This window comes from Drosophila willistoni, assembly GCF_018902025.1.
Source record: "Drosophila willistoni isolate 14030-0811.24 chromosome XR unlocalized genomic scaffold, UCI_dwil_1.1 Seg143, whole genome shotgun sequence".
NCBI classification, from domain to species: domain Eukaryota; kingdom Metazoa; phylum Arthropoda; class Insecta; order Diptera; family Drosophilidae; genus Drosophila; species Drosophila willistoni.
This window is the reverse complement of record NW_025814056.1, coordinates 7,667,840-7,685,332: the sequence shown is the minus strand read 5'-3', so window position 1 is coordinate 7,685,332 and position 17,493 is coordinate 7,667,840. Positions and strand designations below refer to the sequence as shown.

At 36.5% G+C, this 17,493-nt stretch overlaps 1 protein-coding gene and 1 long non-coding RNA gene across 3 annotated transcripts; one reads left to right on the top strand and one right to left on the bottom strand.

Annotated features, from left to right (window-relative positions):
• The first annotated feature begins 1,059 nt into the window (after positions 1 to 1,059).
• Positions 1,060 to 16,575, top strand: LOC6645446 (mitogen-activated protein kinase kinase kinase 13-B). Of its 2 annotated transcripts, none has more exons than XM_002068200.4 (7): positions 1,060 to 1,396; positions 13,098 to 13,589; positions 13,657 to 13,848; positions 13,929 to 14,582; positions 14,656 to 14,827; positions 14,897 to 15,807; positions 15,941 to 16,575. In XM_002068200.4, exons 1-7 carry the CDS (start codon positions 1,227 to 1,229, stop codon positions 16,401 to 16,403), a joined length of 3,054 nt encoding a protein of 1,017 aa, XP_002068236.1. In that variant the 5' UTR covers positions 1,060 to 1,226; the 3' UTR covers positions 16,404 to 16,575. The 2 variants fall into 2 exon arrangements, with proteins under 2 accessions (XP_002068236.1, XP_015033304.1); XM_015177818.3 differs by lacking the exon at positions 1,060 to 1,396 and adding an exon at positions 6,915 to 7,034.
• LOC124460660 lies at positions 12,400 to 13,104 on the bottom strand. Its single transcript, XR_006954667.1, has 3 exons — positions 13,038 to 13,104; positions 12,771 to 12,984; positions 12,400 to 12,703 (listed from the first exon to the last, which is right to left on the bottom strand). It is a non-coding gene; the product is annotated as an uncharacterized LOC124460660 (long non-coding RNA).
• Positions 16,576 to 17,493: the final 918 nt, after the last annotated feature.

Sequence of the window (17,493 nt, the reverse complement as noted above, 5' to 3'; positions counted from 1 at the left end):
GTTTTTTTTTTTCTTTTTGTGTCTTTTGTATGTTTTTCGGTTTCTCGTATTTAGTTGATTTGTATCTACCTTTGGTGCGGACGCGTTTCTGGGGAGTAGTTCGCGTTCCCTGGGTATAAAAAAACCAGTTCAACGTTTTATTTTTTTTTTTAAATTTTGTGTTGTGTTGTGTTTGCTTTTTTGTGTGTTAAACAAAAAAAATAATAAAAACCCGAATTAAAAATTCTGGAAAATTATATATATTTAAGAAATGTAAGCATATTAAAATGCTAAATGGCTGAATTAAATCATGTGCGATATTTCTCTCTTAGAAATTGTGATGTGAAAATTATGTATAAATTTTTTATTGATTTTCGCGTTGACAAAGAAGAAGAAGAAGCAGCAGCAACAGAGCACAGAAAAACGTCTAAAAGCTGCGCTGTAAGGTTTCCGCACACACACACACACACTTGTTTGTGTGTGTGTATATGGTGCATGTGTGAGAAAGAGAAAAATCGTTTGGGTGTGCGAGTGTGGCAAAATTTCATTGTTGTTGTTGTTCTTGTCATTGTGTGTTCTAGCCAAGTTAAAAGCAAAGAAATTAATAAATATTAAACCAAAGCAAAGCTTCGAAAGAGAACAAAAACAAAAAACATACTTCTCATTGTGTGCAATTTACCTTTTAAAGGCATTCAACAAAGTAGAAAACAACAACAACAAGCATAATCAAACGGTGTAATAACACCTCGAAAAGCTGCCGCTACTGCTTTTTCTTCTTCTTCGACTCCATTCGTGTGTGTGTGAGTTTTTTTTTTTGCGTGGGCGGCGCGCACTGTGACGTTAATAGAGGCCCTCTCACTCTCTCTCACACACACATACATTTGCATCCTGCTCACTCGCGCTTTGTGCTCTTTTGACGTTTCCACTTATTGATTTTAACCTCCCTCCACCCCTCGCATGACCCCTTCATACCGGTCCTCCCCCCCGCGTACCAACAAAACATCCTTTGACCTCACCGCCATCCATTCATTGTACCTAATTCTGTTTCAACTTTTTTTTTTGCTCTTTCATTGATAAAAGATTACAAGTTAATGCGGATGCGTGAGTGTCCTTCAAGCCATTACCCATCAGAATGTCGTAGGGATAACAAAATACATTTACCCCTTCGGCCATCCTCTGCGGATACACTCACACCAATACACACATAACCACAACACAGACGCCGACACAAGTTTAAAACGGGGACAATGCAACCGTTTAGCGATAGTCTAAGCAAAAGTCGTGATGATTTGGTCAATGTCATCGCCTCCCGGCAACAGCAACAGCAGCAACAACAACAACAATTATATGGCCTAAGGCGACATCATGGCAGCAGTCCCAATTTATCGCTAAACCAAACGGATAATCTAAGAAGAAGGTAAGTGAAAAAAAACACCATATTCCGTATACGCCGTGTAGAACATTTAAATAAGAAAAGAAGAAAAAAAAAACAAAAGCAAATATCTCATAGATACACAAAATGAACTTGTATATCTCTATGTAGAGGTTATTCACAGTTTACTTAAGTCTGTATAATCTACAGATTAGAAGCATCGAGTCCACTTAAAGAGTTAGACAAGAATACGATACTAAAAACCGGTTAGTAGTCGGTTTTAAGTCGTTGTTTTTGCCCCAAACCGGTACACAAACTATTTTCCATTAAATCGGTATAACCCGGGGGACAGAGTTCAATCAAAGCTTTAGCTTAGCCAAAGTTCATTTTGTTGATCAATAGATGGGAGATGGGAAATCGATAGGATTTAAAACTGAAAAACCCAAGCTTCAAATCGTTAAATTACTGAAATTCTATATCAGAATTATCGAATGGACTAGCGCCCCCACCAGGCAACGACCATATTCGGCTTGTGGAAAAACGTTTATATGCATATATGCTACTTTTTGTCGGATTTAGATCAAATTTGTTAAGTATAAAAAATTTGATTGCATAAGCAAGTATATATACCAAATTTGGTGTCTTTCGCTATTATAGTCTTTAAGAAAATCACGATTGTTTAAATTGAGGGAGCAGAAGGGGCAAAAATTTTAAATAAACTTGATCATTTTCAATACTTAACGAGTCTATATACCAAATTTGGTGGATTTTATAGTATCTGAGATGTATGTGTTCATACAGACGGACGGACAAGGCGAGATCGACTCGGCTGAATAGTATACATGCCTGTTACATACATTTTGGCGACTTCAACATACCATTTCCGTTTGGGTGCATGGTATAAAAACTCTACTACCCAAAGCAATGGGAATTGCTTGGCTTGACTTTTTCCATATCTTAGTGAATACAATAAACAAAAGTATTTAAAATATTCTTTTAAATTGGTCGTACAATCAATTAGTAGGGATTTTGTTAATAGTATTGCTAATTTTTGGTAAATTATCTTGTTTATTATCATAGTAATATTTAAATAATTTCATAGAGTTATGACATACAACAATAAACTGTAATAACTATTTCAACAGACCATAAAAATGTTTCGTAATGAAATGGAGAACTTTTCAAATTTAAATAACGTCATATTACAAGGTTTAATTGGCAGGTGTGTAGCATACCCTACACTATGTTAATTAAAAGCATGATCGATGGCAAACAATTTGTACAATATACAAAAATTGTACAATTCTTAAAATAATATTTCAATAATATTTTTACATCTTGAAATTTCTTTCCCTGCGACTCAATTCATCAATTCACAAACAAAACATTACTCTTTTTGCTATAATTTTTTCTTCTTCTTCCATCATTCCGTAAGCACAGCACGGCACGCATACACATACAGTTCATGTAGCGTTGTGTCTGTGTGTGTATGCATGACGTAGTAGCTAGCTGCCTGTCCAACTACCAGCCCTTGAACCGATTTATATTGAGTGTAACTTGTGGTCTATTTATCCGATCAGATTAAAACTTTGGGATCTGAGGTTTTATATCCAATACTATTACTAATTGAGATATAACCGATTTGTATGAAAATGTTTCTTCTAGAGCTATATGATATCGTGGTCCGATCCTGATGATTTTTATACCCTTGCAAAAAGGGTATATTAATTTTGGTCAGAAGTGTGCAACGCATAGAAGGAAGCATCTCCGACCATATAAAGTATATATATTCTTAATCAGCATGACGAGACGAGTTCATATAGCCATGTCCGTCCGTCCGTCCGTCCGTCCGTCCGTCCGTCTGTCCGTCCGTCTGGATCAACGCAAACTCCTCCTAGACCGTTAGAGCTACAGAGCTGAAATTTTGCATGTAGGCTTGTATATACTGCAGGCGTTGTATATCTCGGATTCAGCCGGATCGGATCACTATATCATATAGCTCCCATACAAACGGCAAAGTCACGAACAGTGACTTTGCTCAATAACTTCGTTATTTTCAGAGCTATTGTCGTGAAATTAAATATTGATGAGTTTATTATACATATAAACGACTATGCCACATTTGATCAAGATCGGGTGACTATATCATATAGCTCCCATAGGAACGATCGGTCGAAAACAGTGACTTTTGTCAATAACTTCGTTATTTTTAACGTGATTGCTTTCAAATTAAATATTTGTTAGTTTAATATATCTATTAATGACTGTGCCGAATTTGATAAAGATCGGGTAACTATATCATATAGCTCCCATAGGAACGATCGGTGGAAAACAGTGACTTTGATCAATATCGTCGTTATTTCCCATGCTAAGATTGTAGGCCGTACTTTCGGAAACAGCTTTTTTCGATAAAACGTTTTTCCACTTTGATGGCTATAGGTAAGAAAAGAGTTACCAAAAAAGTTGCAAGGGTATGCAAACTTTGACGCGGTCGAAGTTAGCGCCGGCCCTCTGGTTATACTTTATCTTACCCGGGTCATAAGTAGCTCAAATCCCAATAGCTCTTAAGATGGCTGAGTAGAATGTATACGCACCGACGGTGGGACAGACGGACATGGCTATATCGACTTAGCTTCTCATGCTGATCAAGAATATACATATATACTTTATGGAGTCGGAAACGTTTGCTTTTGTACGTTACAAACATCTGACCAATTTTATAATACCCTCTGCAAGGGTATAAAAAACACAAAGAAAAAATACCTTTTGAAAATGCAAAAACTTTGAAATTATTCGCCAAAATAAGTCCTTTAACTGATGTTTCAACAAATCAGGATAATATCCATATAGATTGTATAGATAAATTGTTATTAAAGTTAAATATTGAGTATTTCGAACTTCAAAAATAAACTAAAATAGAACTCAAAAACTTCGTCTCGAAAAACCCAACAGGATGGTTTAGGGATATTTTGTATGTTGTTCAGGCCTGTTTTCGTTTCCGAGTCAATTTCAAACTCAAATCGATAGCAATTACGCACGGTTTTCCAAATTGCTGGAATGCCAATCGTTTTCGAAGCCATGTTCGTTTTCCCTACAGGATTACAGGATTTACCGATCTTTTTAATTATTTACCTATAAATTTGGTTTTTAAACGCAAATCCTGACAAAAATAACTCAGGTTTACTTTGTGAATGGTTTTTAGACTTATTCTAATTTGGCTCAAAGGCGAGAACAAGTCTCAAATCGGATTCCGACAAAAACATTCGGAATCCGAAACGAGAACTGGCCGGATTATAGGAACTTTGAGTTTTGGTGTTGGGCAGTGCTAGTTGTCTCGATCTTTGAACCCAAGGGCTTTATGTGCCTGACATTTTCAGCTTATTGATTTGAAAGGCAATGGATAGGCTACTTGCAGCATGCTGAGGTTGACCCATCTGGATTCTGTAACCTTAGGATCATGCCCTCAGACCTCGGTATGGATGGAATGCTGGTTCTATCCACAACCTCCTCCGCTTGGCCTATGCTCAGAAGACCCTGCATGCTGAGATGTACTCCAGGGTGGGATTTTGACTCCTTTTGTCATCATCAAATGCGAGTGGTAGGGTATCCAGAGTCGCCACCTGTTTCTACCGCTCCCATCGGAACTTCTCTGCTGCTCGAACTTTTATTCTGTCATTCTTCTATCGTTCGATTAAAATGTGTTTAAAATCAGTTAACAACTTTCGAATAGAACGTTAAATTAAAAATATATACATATATAAAATGTAAATATATAGTTCAGTTAAAAAGAAAGGAATAGACTATTTTAACCCGGATAGCAAAAGAAAATAAAAAAAAAACAGCAAAAATAGAAATCTATACAGTGCACCTGCAGCAATAAAAATGAAATACATGGCTATACATACACACAAATACAATAAATATGGAATGTATATTTGTATCTTTCGATAAACACGTGCAAAATGGGCGAAAAAAGCAGCAACAATAACAACAAAATATAAATAAATAAAAAATGTGTTGTGGTGAAATGATAAAAGCAAACATAAATGCCTCTCTTCAAGCACTTGAAACTTCCTTGTCACCCACGAACACACACACACACAACACACACAAGCAAACCACAGCAGAGAGAAGAGAATAGAAGAGAAGAGACTTGGCCAACGAAACGATCATGTCCAGACCAAGGCCGGATTTAGAGAAGTGGAGGCAACAAACTTATAAATCTGGTCCAAAGGCATCTTTTCTCCTCCCCTAAATCCAGCCCTGATGACAATTGAAACTGGTTTGGATAGCATGGATAGGGTGACCAGATATAAGCCTGGCAAATTGCAGGCCAAGCAACTAACCAAAAGTCAAATAATCAGATGGCTACCCTGATTTCACCTGATAAGACAAGAGATGCCAAAAACGAATACCAACAGAGAGAGAGAGAGAGGGAAGAAAGAGAGTAAGCCGACACAGAATGCGAGAGAGAGTGCAAGAGAGCGAAAGCTGTGCTGATAATGTGAAGCTTGTTGTTGTTGTTGTTGAACTGAACTGGAGCCTATGCTCCATCGCTCACGCTCGCAATTTTTTTTTTCGTGTTAGTTAGCAAAAATCAATCGCGTCTGATGGTCGCGACGACAAAAAACAAAACAAAAAAACACGAAAATATCGTACTGTATCGTTTATGTATGTGTGTGTGTGTGTGTGTGTGTGTGTGTTTGTGTGTATGAGCCTGCCTTAAGGTTCACGTGTATGCGTGCGCAGCAATAACATTAACAACAATTGGACGTATTGGCTCTTATCGCTAAGTCCCCCACAATCCCCTTCCCGCTCCCTCTCTTTCGAATGCAAAAAAAAAAGAAGAAAATATACAGACGTGAAATTAATACAATTTTTAGTGATTAAATGTGCATTAGACGGCAACCCCCCCACAACCCCTGACCACCGACAGGCCGATCGACCTCCTCCACACACAATTACTATTTTGTCCAACAACAACAACAACGACAATAAAACGAAAGTGTTACGCGTTGATCTTGGAGAGTCTTGTAATTAACCAAGCAACCTACCAACACACCAAGCAGCAACAACAACAACTAACTTACCTTGACGTCATTTAGCGACAATAACAAATACAAAAACATAAAAAAAATCAAGCAAAGTTGTCGCTGTGTATGTGTTTTTTTTTTTTGGTGGCTGCTGGTGCTTGGCACGAACGTTTTTTTTATTTTTTTTTTTGGTGTTGTTGTTTTTATCAAAAAGCTGCTGTGCGTAAAAACAACAATAACAACAACAACAGTCATGTAAAAACAGCTAGCCAGTGAGAGCGACAAGACAAGACAGAAAAAAGAGAGAGAGATAGAAAGCAAGTGCGAAAAAAGCGAACGTAAAAAATTTGCATTTATGCACACTGTGACCAACAAAAACGTATGAATGAAATTCTTGTGGCTGCTCAACAACAACAACAATAATAACAGCAACAACCTTTAACGACAACAACAACAACAACAGCAATAACTAATTACAAAAGCAAACAAAGGCGTAAAAAAAAGAAACCAAAAAAAAAAGAAAACTGGGAAAATCAGCAAAAAGAACGAATACACCACAAAAAACCACAAAAACTTAACGCCATGGTCTATTATATATCAATGTTTGGCCAAAACGAGCCACCGGATAGGATAATTACCAATGAAAAGAGGTAACAAATACAAATACAACAACAACAGCCACCTAGCTTTAACTTTATGTCACTTTATACTTACAAAAGGCATTATCATCATCATTTAAAAAAAAAGGGAGAAAAAACAAAATAATTATCATGAATGTCAAGTTTGCTTATCTTTAGAACGCAAAGAAAAAAAAAATTTATCAGACAAACGATGATGTTTTTTTTTTTGTTCTTTTTTTTTATCAAAAGATATCGAACCACCCTAACCATTTACTCACTATCCTTTGTAAAAGTCAACTTTAATAAAAACAACAGAAACCTCAGATAAAGCTCATTCCTGAAACTGATCGATCGTAGGTTCTATTTCATATTTCGGGATTTATTCTAATACGCACTTCTTCTCATTAAAAGTTTCACCAATGCCCTTTAAGTTGAGTTTTTAACCCTAATTCCTTGTTAAAAACCTCCCTTCGAGTCACTTTTAAATTTAATTAACCAAAATTGGTATATATTCAGTTTTTATTTGTGTTTTCATTATGTTTTAGTATTTGTCTTTATAATCAGTGCACAAATGCCGTCTGCGTCTGCGTTGTAGGGACACAATTCACAACGAGCACGTATTTTCGGGTTGGTCATAAGATGCTTCATTGCTGATCGTTTTTGGCCTAATGATGGCAGTTGAGTTTGAACATTCCTGACGAAAGCAATCGCATTTTCTGGGCGAGACCTCTTTTCTCGTCGAAGAAAAAGCGATTTGACTAGCTTATATGCTTATACTCTCGACATATTTCATTAAAGCATATCTCTAGCGTATCTTTATGAAATAAAATTAGGCCATTCGGCACGTTTGCAGTAGAATATACCCACAATTTGATGACAAGTGTCAAAACCTTCTTCAAGCATCTTCAACACTGACGTCCTTCGTGTGGTGCAGTGTGCTCAACAAGAGGAAAACCCGGTATTTGCAAGCGCAATTATCCTCTGATGTTTTTAACTTATTTGTGTCTATTTACCTATCGAGTTGAATTGATAGATTCTTAAATCTCATTAATATGACGGTCGGTTCTGTATAGTAATAAACTTTCCCATCTTCGAAGACGGAGACTGGATTTTTGTGACTCTTCCAAGTCTAAATTTATGGGATCCCCATTAGAAACAATTTTTTTATTTTCATCAGAATTGTAAGGGGCAAGTTCATTTTAATATAAAGTTTTCACTGTGGACTTATTTTTTTGCATCAGTTTTACATCTGAACTCTATAAGTCTACTAAGCAAAATGATTTATTGTCTCCACACAAAATAACAAATTATTTGAAGACATGTTATAAAACATCAAAGCTTTCTTCGTGAAGATTTATTTTAGGACATGCATCTTTCGTAACGTATCCGATTGGATTTTCATGTGGGATGTAATTTGAGCCCAACAAGGAATATTTAAAGAAAAAACCAAAAAAAAAGTATCAAAAAGTAAGGAAGTAGGGTTAAAACGTTTGACCTTGCCACAAAGCAATATCGATCTGAGTGAGAGACAAAAACTCTCTTGAGTTCTTTATTCCTCATTGATTTTTTAGTGGACCAAAAATGTCTTGGTGGTTTCATCAATGGGGGGCGGAGATGTTGGTTGGTTTCTTTTGGGTGGGTGTGAGTCACCTGCTGAGCTATGCAAGAAAGCGCATGTCGAAAATTTCCGCGTTCTATGAACTAAGCGCGTAGCGTCAGAGAAATAAAAAAAAAACGTAGTCGGCCCCCATTCAGCGGCAAAAGCGTCGTAAAGGTCAAAACGTGACAATGTTCTACCTTAATTTATTTTCATTTAATAAACAATATAAAAGGTTTTTGACATTAGTTTGGCTGAAAGTGAGAGAGAATGGAATGAAATGAATTGAGAAAGAGAGTGGGAGGGAGAACAAGAGATTTTGGTGGGGAGCATGAGAGACGCCTGAGTGCAAGCGTGATGCCTATATTTGTACCTATGTATGTATATAGTACTTACTAATATGAAGGCAATGACCATATACATATACATACATACATACATATATGGGCCAAAAATCTGCACAGAACTTTTTATGAAGAATTTTTTGATGTATGGGAGTGTGTGTGTGTTTTTATTTTTCAACACTAAGTAACAGGTGATTTTGACTTTCCTCAATGTGTGTGTGTGTGTGATACAACATTTTTCCAATTGTTTGAATCCCCTTCACCCGTGCTCCTCTCTTTCTCACTCTCTCTTTGTCTTTCTCACTATCACTTGCTCTCCCCACCCCTTATCTTATCGCTGAGCAAAAAACACACACACGAACACACATATTCTAGCCAACCCAAACTCGACTAACAGGAAGCCTCTGCCTCTGCCTCTTTGCCCCCTTGGGCTCTAATATTATTGTCTTTCTCTCTAATTGCCATTAAATGGTGCACCATTCGAAATACCCACTTTTAGGGCTTATAAAAAACGTCAAGACGTTCAACAGATGAAGCTTAAACTAATTTTTGTAGATTATAATAGACATGGACGTATTTTCAAAAGGCGAACAAAATCAAATTAGACCATTTATAATGGGATAATCCTTTATGCGTTAGGCTTAGTATAATATCGATACATGATCCATAAAAAAGGAAGGAAACTGTACGAATTTGTCAGTTCAAAGATTCAAACATCGGAGGGGGTTCAGAACGCTTTTCTGAAAACGAATCGCTTCATCAAAATCGAATTATTATATTAAATTTGTTGCACAAGTATTCCAAGTATTCCTAATTTCAAAATGTGACAAAAAGGCGTCAACTTTTTAGTGTTATATACATGTAGGTTCAGTTCGATTCTCGCTTTATCTGAGAACTAATACATATTTCATGTGGCATACATTTTAGTTTCATTAATATGCCCCCATTAACTTTCCATGGGTATCATAGAAGAACTTGAAATCAAACCCCAAGCTCCCATCGTACGACTCTCTCCCCCCCACCCCCGTGTTCCGCCAACCATCGCCATCGCCTTCACCGTGTTGTCAATGCGCAAAAAGATAATGGCGAGCATGTATGTATATATACATATATACATATATGTATAGAAAAAGGCCCGAAATGACAAAAAAAAAGAATGCAAACGAAGAACGAAAAAAAGCAAATAAAACTACAAAACTAAATAAACATTTACGATTATCATATATAAAAGATTTAAGAGATTTATAATAACGGTCTTTTTGGACTATATAATACATACATACAGATGTATGTATAGCCCCCACCTAACTTTTTTTTGTTGTTTTTTTTCGAATTTGGCGACGTTCTCTTTTTTTCTTCTTGCTCTTTTTTTCATTTGTTTTATTGCCTGTATTTATTTATTTTTAGTCTTTTGAAAAACCGGTTATCAAAAAAAAAAAAAAACTAAGCTTTACGATAAACAATTTTTTATAGGAACACATTTTTCGAGGAAATGAAAATTATTTTCAAATTATTTCACTAAACAGGCAGACGGCAATTCCATTAGATAGGCCCACCAGCGGGATCGATCATGTGATCTTGAATTAATTTCATCATTGTGCATCATGTTTTTATCATCATTGCCATATATGTACCTATATACATATGTACGTAGTTATAGTATGTATGTATGTAGTATATAGTCACTTAGTTCAAGTAGACGCTAGACAGGAGCAAAAGAGAGAACGATCTACAAAGATTATCTACATATATTAATCTATATAGGCTGAACTGGATAAAGTTCTAGATATTTGTTTTATAGAGAAAGTTTATATAGATGTTTCGAATATATACTTACATATGTATGTATATAGGGTCCCCCCCCCCAGTTTCGGATGCATTTCTAAACTGCCATAACATGAGTTCTAAAAGAAATTTAGACTATTACACAGAAGAAAAGCATGCCGGTTGCATTGTCGGTTTTTCTGTTGCTTACTAATTTGAGAATCTCAAATATGCACCAAGGGTTTCGCGCAAAAGCTTCATTTTGTGAGAACTAATAGAATAATACTCATATTTATTTATTTATTAAAAGCTAATCTACAATTAAAATTATATGGCAAAGTAGGCCTTCAGCTCATATAGTCCAGGTTCATATGCAGGTACACACTTACAGAGTAACTAGTTTTATTTGGGGTTTGAATATAATGTGTGTCTTGTGTTATTGTCTTAAATAGGTTTGTGTTTTTTAAATATTCTAAGATTTTCAGTATGTTAAGTGGTGTAGGGAATGAGAGGCGTAACAGTGGGTTAGTATTTTGGAATATTATGTGTCTTTGTGTTTTCAAGATGTTTCAGGTGACGCGAATGTGTTCTATTGAAATGTTTTGGTTGCAGTAAGGGCATTCACTGATCGAAAAAGGATTTTGACTTAACGAAACGTGATTGTTTTTGAATAGGTGGTAGCTGTTATATTTCTTATAAATCATGCTTTGGTACCAGTTGGAGGTATCTGAAAAGTGTGTTTGTAATTTTAAACGCTGTCTTTTTTATTAATGTATTTCAGTATGTCCTTCATGTTATATGGTTGTCTTTGGCTACTTTGGCTTCTTTCTCGTTTCATGTAATTCCTACGTGCCCTGGTATCCAGAGTATTTTGAATTTTGAGAATGTTTTTTATTAAGTGTTACTTGGGTATGTGCTGTAGTATTCGCTGTTGTTTGTGTTACTTATTGCTTCTAAAGAGGATAAGGAATCCGAGCACATGCAATACCTTCCCTTTTTGTCTTTGAAAATGTCTATTACTTCGGCGATTGCGATTATTTCGGAAGAGAAGACAGACGAGTAGTGTGGCAAAAGGTTTGACTTAGTAGGTGTCGTTTCATATGTTATTATTTATACGAAAAACTGTCGAAACGACAGCTAGAAGAACTTGAAAAATTATTTTGTCTTTCAAATTGACAACCTCATTTATTGTAATTATTGGATGTAAATAAAAGGCTAGAGAATAAGCGATGCTTTTATTATAATATAGATTGGACATTCCGAAAAAGGCAAAGATAAGTTATATTTTATGTCGCATAAGATCTTTTAAACGTTACAGATAAAAATAATTCTAGGTAATTGTTGTGTACTTAACGAGAACTCTTACTTTACACACATAGAATTATTAATGGCAAGATTAATCAAACGATACAAAATAATCGATTATTTCGTTAAAGTTTACGATTTAGTTCTATTGGAAAATAGCTTTGGATTAATTGAATCGTTAATCGATTGACACTTGAAATAATCGCATTCATTTCAAAGGTCTTACTGTTACGGTCTTAAAGGACATCAAAAAAAAAATACTAAATATTTTTGAAAATATTAAAAATCGGACAACATTTAAAACAAAGATTCGTTTGATTAATCGATTATTTTGATCTTTCTTTCAACAATCGTGATTAATCATGAGATGGAATAATCGATTTAATGATTTTTATTTGCTAGTGATGGAAGCTACATATATACATATACATACATACATATGTAAATCGATAATTCGTAACCCGCTAAATCAAAAACCTCAATATTTCGTAGGAAACTTCGTCCCTTCGAAAACCCGGTAATTCAAAAACCTCTGTAATTCATAAAAATTCTGTCCCCTTGCCATTTCGAATTATCGAGACTCGGCTGACATGTTTTAGACATAAGCAGTAAATCTTGGCACATCTTTCAGCTAATTTGATTGTGAAAATGCTTCGATTTAAGTAAATGTTCAAATGTCCAAAAAGACTCTGTTCAGTAAGAAATTCAATTTAGTATAAAGTTTACTCAAAAGCGAACTTGGTTTATGGATCTTACAGAGATTTTTCCAAACTATTAGATAAGAGTTTCACATCCTTTCCAATGGCAAATGGGTCCTTGAGGCTTGCCTTGAATTGTATTTGTTGTTAAGAAAGGGTATCAGCGAAATGATATGCATCTATACATCCCAAGTACTTGTAGTCCCAATATAAATGATCCAATTTCGCAATTATACGAATTCTTACTAAAGATCGGTTATCCATGAAGTTTCCTGGGTAAATCATATGTTAAACTAAATGTATGTATATGTATGTAGGTACTTACCATTGTATATATTACTTATGCAGTTATATTAATAAATATTTTCCATTTAATCTTTTAAAGCATGGCCTGCCTGCAAGATGAATTCGGACACCTGGGACTTGCCACAACAGATTTGCCATTTAAATCAGCTGATCTCGATCTTGATCTGCAACGATCGCCGCCACATCATCACAATAATTATGCTGAGATAACTGATAGCAGTGCCGAGAATACCACGTGCCAGCAACAACGTGGCATAGCCGGTGCCTTTGGACATCATCATCCGGATAAACCAATTGGCTGGATGTATGGCCTATTGGGATGCATGAAGCCTGTGCTTTCCTTTATCGGCAAAGCCGGTGTTATTGAGGTGAAAAACCAACGAAGCGAAGATTGGGAAATACCATTTGAATCCATCACAGATTTAGAATGGTTGGGCAGTGGAGCTCAAGGAGCTGTCTTTAGTGGCAAATTGAAAAATGAAATTGTGGCAGTTAAGAAGGTCAAAGAACTGAAAGAGACAGACATTAAGCATTTAAGGAAATTGGATCATGAGAATATCATTAAATTCAAGTGAGTAGAATAATCATAAAAAATAATAATAATTGAATTTTGAATGGTTTTTTTTTGGAATTTTCAGGGGCGTTTGCACTCAATCGCCAGTATTTTGTATTATCATGGAATTCTGCCCATATGGGCCATTACAGAATATACTCAAGGAGGAGCAGGTCATGTTGCCGTCCCGTTTGGTCTCTTGGTCCAAGCAAATTGCCCTGGGTATGCAATATTTGCATTCCCATAAAATTATACACAGAGATCTCAAGAGTCCCAAGTGAGTGTTAAATGCAAAAAAAAAAAAACAAAAAATTGGTTAACTAACAAAAACACATTGTGTTTTTTTTTTTGTTTTAGCATCCTGATTAGTACAAACGAGGTGGTTAAAATTAGTGACTTTGGCACAAGTCGCGAATGGAATGAGATTAGCACTAAGATGAGTTTTGCCGGAACTGTTGCCTGGATGGCTCCCGAAGTGATACGCAATGAGCCATGCTCCGAGAAGGTAGACATTTGGTCATATGGCGTTGTTCTATGGGAGATGCTAACATGCGAGATACCCTATAAGGATGTGGACTCATCGGCCATCATATGGGGTGTTGGTAACAATTCGTTGAAACTTTTAGTGCCCAGCACTTGCCCGGAAGGCTTTAAGCTGCTCGTGAAACTTTGCTGGAAAAGTAAACCACGCAATCGTCCCTCGTTCCGGCAAATACTCACACACTTGGATATAGCCGGACCAGAATTATTACGCAAAACGGAAAAGCAATATTTCGAGACACAGAAATCATGGAAAGAGGAGGTGCGTTCACATCTCAAGGAGATAACACAGAATGGCACAAGTATACACAAATATGAGCAGGATTTGATAAAGCGGCGAACGGCCGAATGGCGACATGCCCAGGATATACGTATGGTTTATGAGGATAAATTGCAAAAGACAAATCAATTATTCTTTGAGCTAAGCGAATGCATGTCCCAGTTGCAAGAGAAGGAAAAAGAAATTGCCGAGTAAGCTCACCACCTGCCTCTCTCTTTTTCTTTCTCTATACTAAATACAATGTTATTTTCATATAAATTTTAGGCGTGAACGCAAGTTGCCAGGAGGTGTTGGAAGCGCTGTCGTTGGATATAAGCCAAATCGACGTCTGGGCAATACGTTTAGAAAAATGCAACATTACCGCAGGCGATTGAATGCTCCACCACCAACTGCAGCGATACAATCATCGACACCAGATCCAGAAACAACGCCAGAGGTAAGAAATCATCACGTACATATTGCATATTGAAACAATGAAATTGTAATCTTATCTTACGATTTACAGTCACCCGTAAAATGTGTACTTTATGCCCAACTGGACAACAATTTGCAACCCAAATCGTATTTGGGTAACATCATCGCTGGTAATAATGTTGGTGGCGGCGGCAACGGTGGCTCCATTATGGGTAAAAAGACTTTCCGACATCGACGAAATGGTTCCGGCTCATTGGCTGGTGCACCGCCAAAATACAGTCCCACCCGTGATCGTCGCTATCAGAGTGAGCCCGAGAATCGTAAAGTTCAGCTTGTTGAGCGACAAACCCAAACAGATGCCATGGATGTGAGTGAGACGGATATAAGTCCTAGTGGTGAAGTGCCACCGGCGCCACCAATGCCAACGCCACCCAATCATCGCCAGCTGCCGCTGCAATTGCAACGTGTACAGCAAATAGCTCAGGCACAGGCTGAGGCCAAGGCGAGAGCTGCCACTGCCTCACCGATAAATGCGACAACACCGTCGAATGGCAATTCGTTGAGTACAAGCGAATTAACTTATCAGGATGCATGCTCTAGTCCCGATCAGCTACTCGATGATGTTATGAATAGCAACGAGCGATTGGATATGACCGATTGTTGTTCCGACAATGAGAATCTAGAGAGATTGGGACGGAAGGTAATTGAGTTTATCACCGAGAATCGCTTGTCCATACAATCCAATACGAATTCATATACGAACACCGAGAATGGCAATCAAGGAGGAGGAGGAGGAGGTGGCTGCAGCAGCGGCGGCGGAGCAGGTGATAAATCACTGGATACGCGACTCGAGTTAAGACAAAGTCCAAGTCTAAGCAAAAGAAGGTCCCACTCAACTGAGAATGCCAATGGAGAGACGCAAGAGTTGGATCATGATCAGGATAGTTGGTCCGATGAGGAGGGCGAGGCCACAGACTATAAATATGCACTAAGAAGAAGAAGGTAATTGCCTTTTCTCTCTCACTTTCCCTTTGTGTCCATCTCTTTCTACTTTGCCACACACACACACACACACAATCGCTCTATCCCTTTCTATTTGATTGAATTCTTGTGTATTTTTTCTTTATTTCTGTAGCATTGGCCGCTTACCCATTGGTCGTGGCATGCGTCCACGTCGTAGCTATAAGGCTCCATCAATGATGTCACAAAAAATAGCCATACATAAACGTAATGTGGTCATAGTATCGGATGAGGAGGAGAATACATCCGAATACAGTCATTCGCCAGCTTCCAGTCAGCACTCAACACTGGAGAGCAACACTGATATGCCATCGGTAATGAAGCAGCAGCAGCAGCAGCAAAAGAACACTGTCTCCACCTCCACTTCAACCAACAGCTCCAGCGAACCTGAAGAGGATGACTCAAGTGACTCGAGTGAAGAGGAGGATGAAGAGGAGCAGGTGGTAGTGGACAAACGGCAAACGAAAAAACATGAGGCAATTGCAACAAGTGCTCCATTGCCCATGGGAGCCATACGTAGCAGCGATATTATATCCATTCCCACATTTGAGGCTGATGGAGCTGTTAATATGGTTTAAAATTAGATATAAATACACACACACACACCAACACACACACACACGAAAGGAGAAAGAAAACAGACACATTATTAACTAAAGATGCAATTTTTTGATTCTATATGAAACATATTTACATACACATACAATTCAAAGTCAACAGATTTTCGATGCTGGGCTAATTAATTATTAATTGTCATTATTTTGTACTTATTTTGTGGGCATAGAAAGACTTTGAATGTTCATAGGTTTCATTTAGAGTCAACAAATTGATTAAACAACTATCTCTATATACACACATACATACATACTAATATATACTCAAAAAACAAAAAGAAAAGAAAACAAAAAAAAAGAAAACAAATCTATGGTATTAACTATTTCCAAACAAAGATCGAGAGAATGGGAAAGTAAAAGCTTTTTCACTTGAAATCTTTATAGAATTCGTGTGGAATCGGGGTAATCGTCTTTAAAACGTTGATCGTTTTAAAGTAATCCGATATATATATATATATATATACCCAAAAAATTAAAAACTTCTCAATGTCTGCTTTAAACAAAAAAAACAACAAACAAAAATTATACATGTATTCTACTCTACTCTATATTCTATTCTATGGCTAAATTTGATTTTGCATTATTATACTCTTACAATTTATGTCTGTTTATTTTTGTATGTGTTTTTTTTTTTTTTTTTGGTTTGTATTTTATTTTATTTAAGCCTCTGCCTTTGTAATATATTTTTGAGAAAACAAAAAATGAAATGCCGTAATTGTACGTATATATACATATATAGATATAAACATATATATATATATTTTATAGATTTAAACTGTTAGCAAATAAGTCGCATTAGTTCCCCCCGTAATACACCTAAGAGCTTAAACTACAAAAGAAAAAACAAAAGAAAAACAAAAAAAAAACAACGCCCCGCTCTCAAAAATCAACTAGCAATCATAACGAGAATTCAGATTTAAAAAAAAATACAATATACAAAATATATAGAATTGGCGGCCTCAGGCAACAATTTTTTATAGTAGAAAAATGAAAAGACAAGAAAAACAAAAATTTAACGCAAAATAGTCAGGGATATTATTCACTTTAATTTTTG

Coding starts and splice junctions, on each gene's coding strand:
- LOC6645446 (XM_002068200.4), top strand. CDS start 1,227: ATGCAACCGTTTAGCGATAGTCTAAGCAAAAGTCGTGATGATTTGGTC. Junction 1,397..13,097: donor ACGGATAATCTAAGAAGAAG/GTAAGTGAAAAA, acceptor AATCTTTTAAAG/CATGGCCTGCCTGCAAGATG. Junction 15,808..15,940: donor TATGCACTAAGAAGAAGAAG/GTAATTGCCTTT, acceptor TTATTTCTGTAG/CATTGGCCGCTTACCCATTG.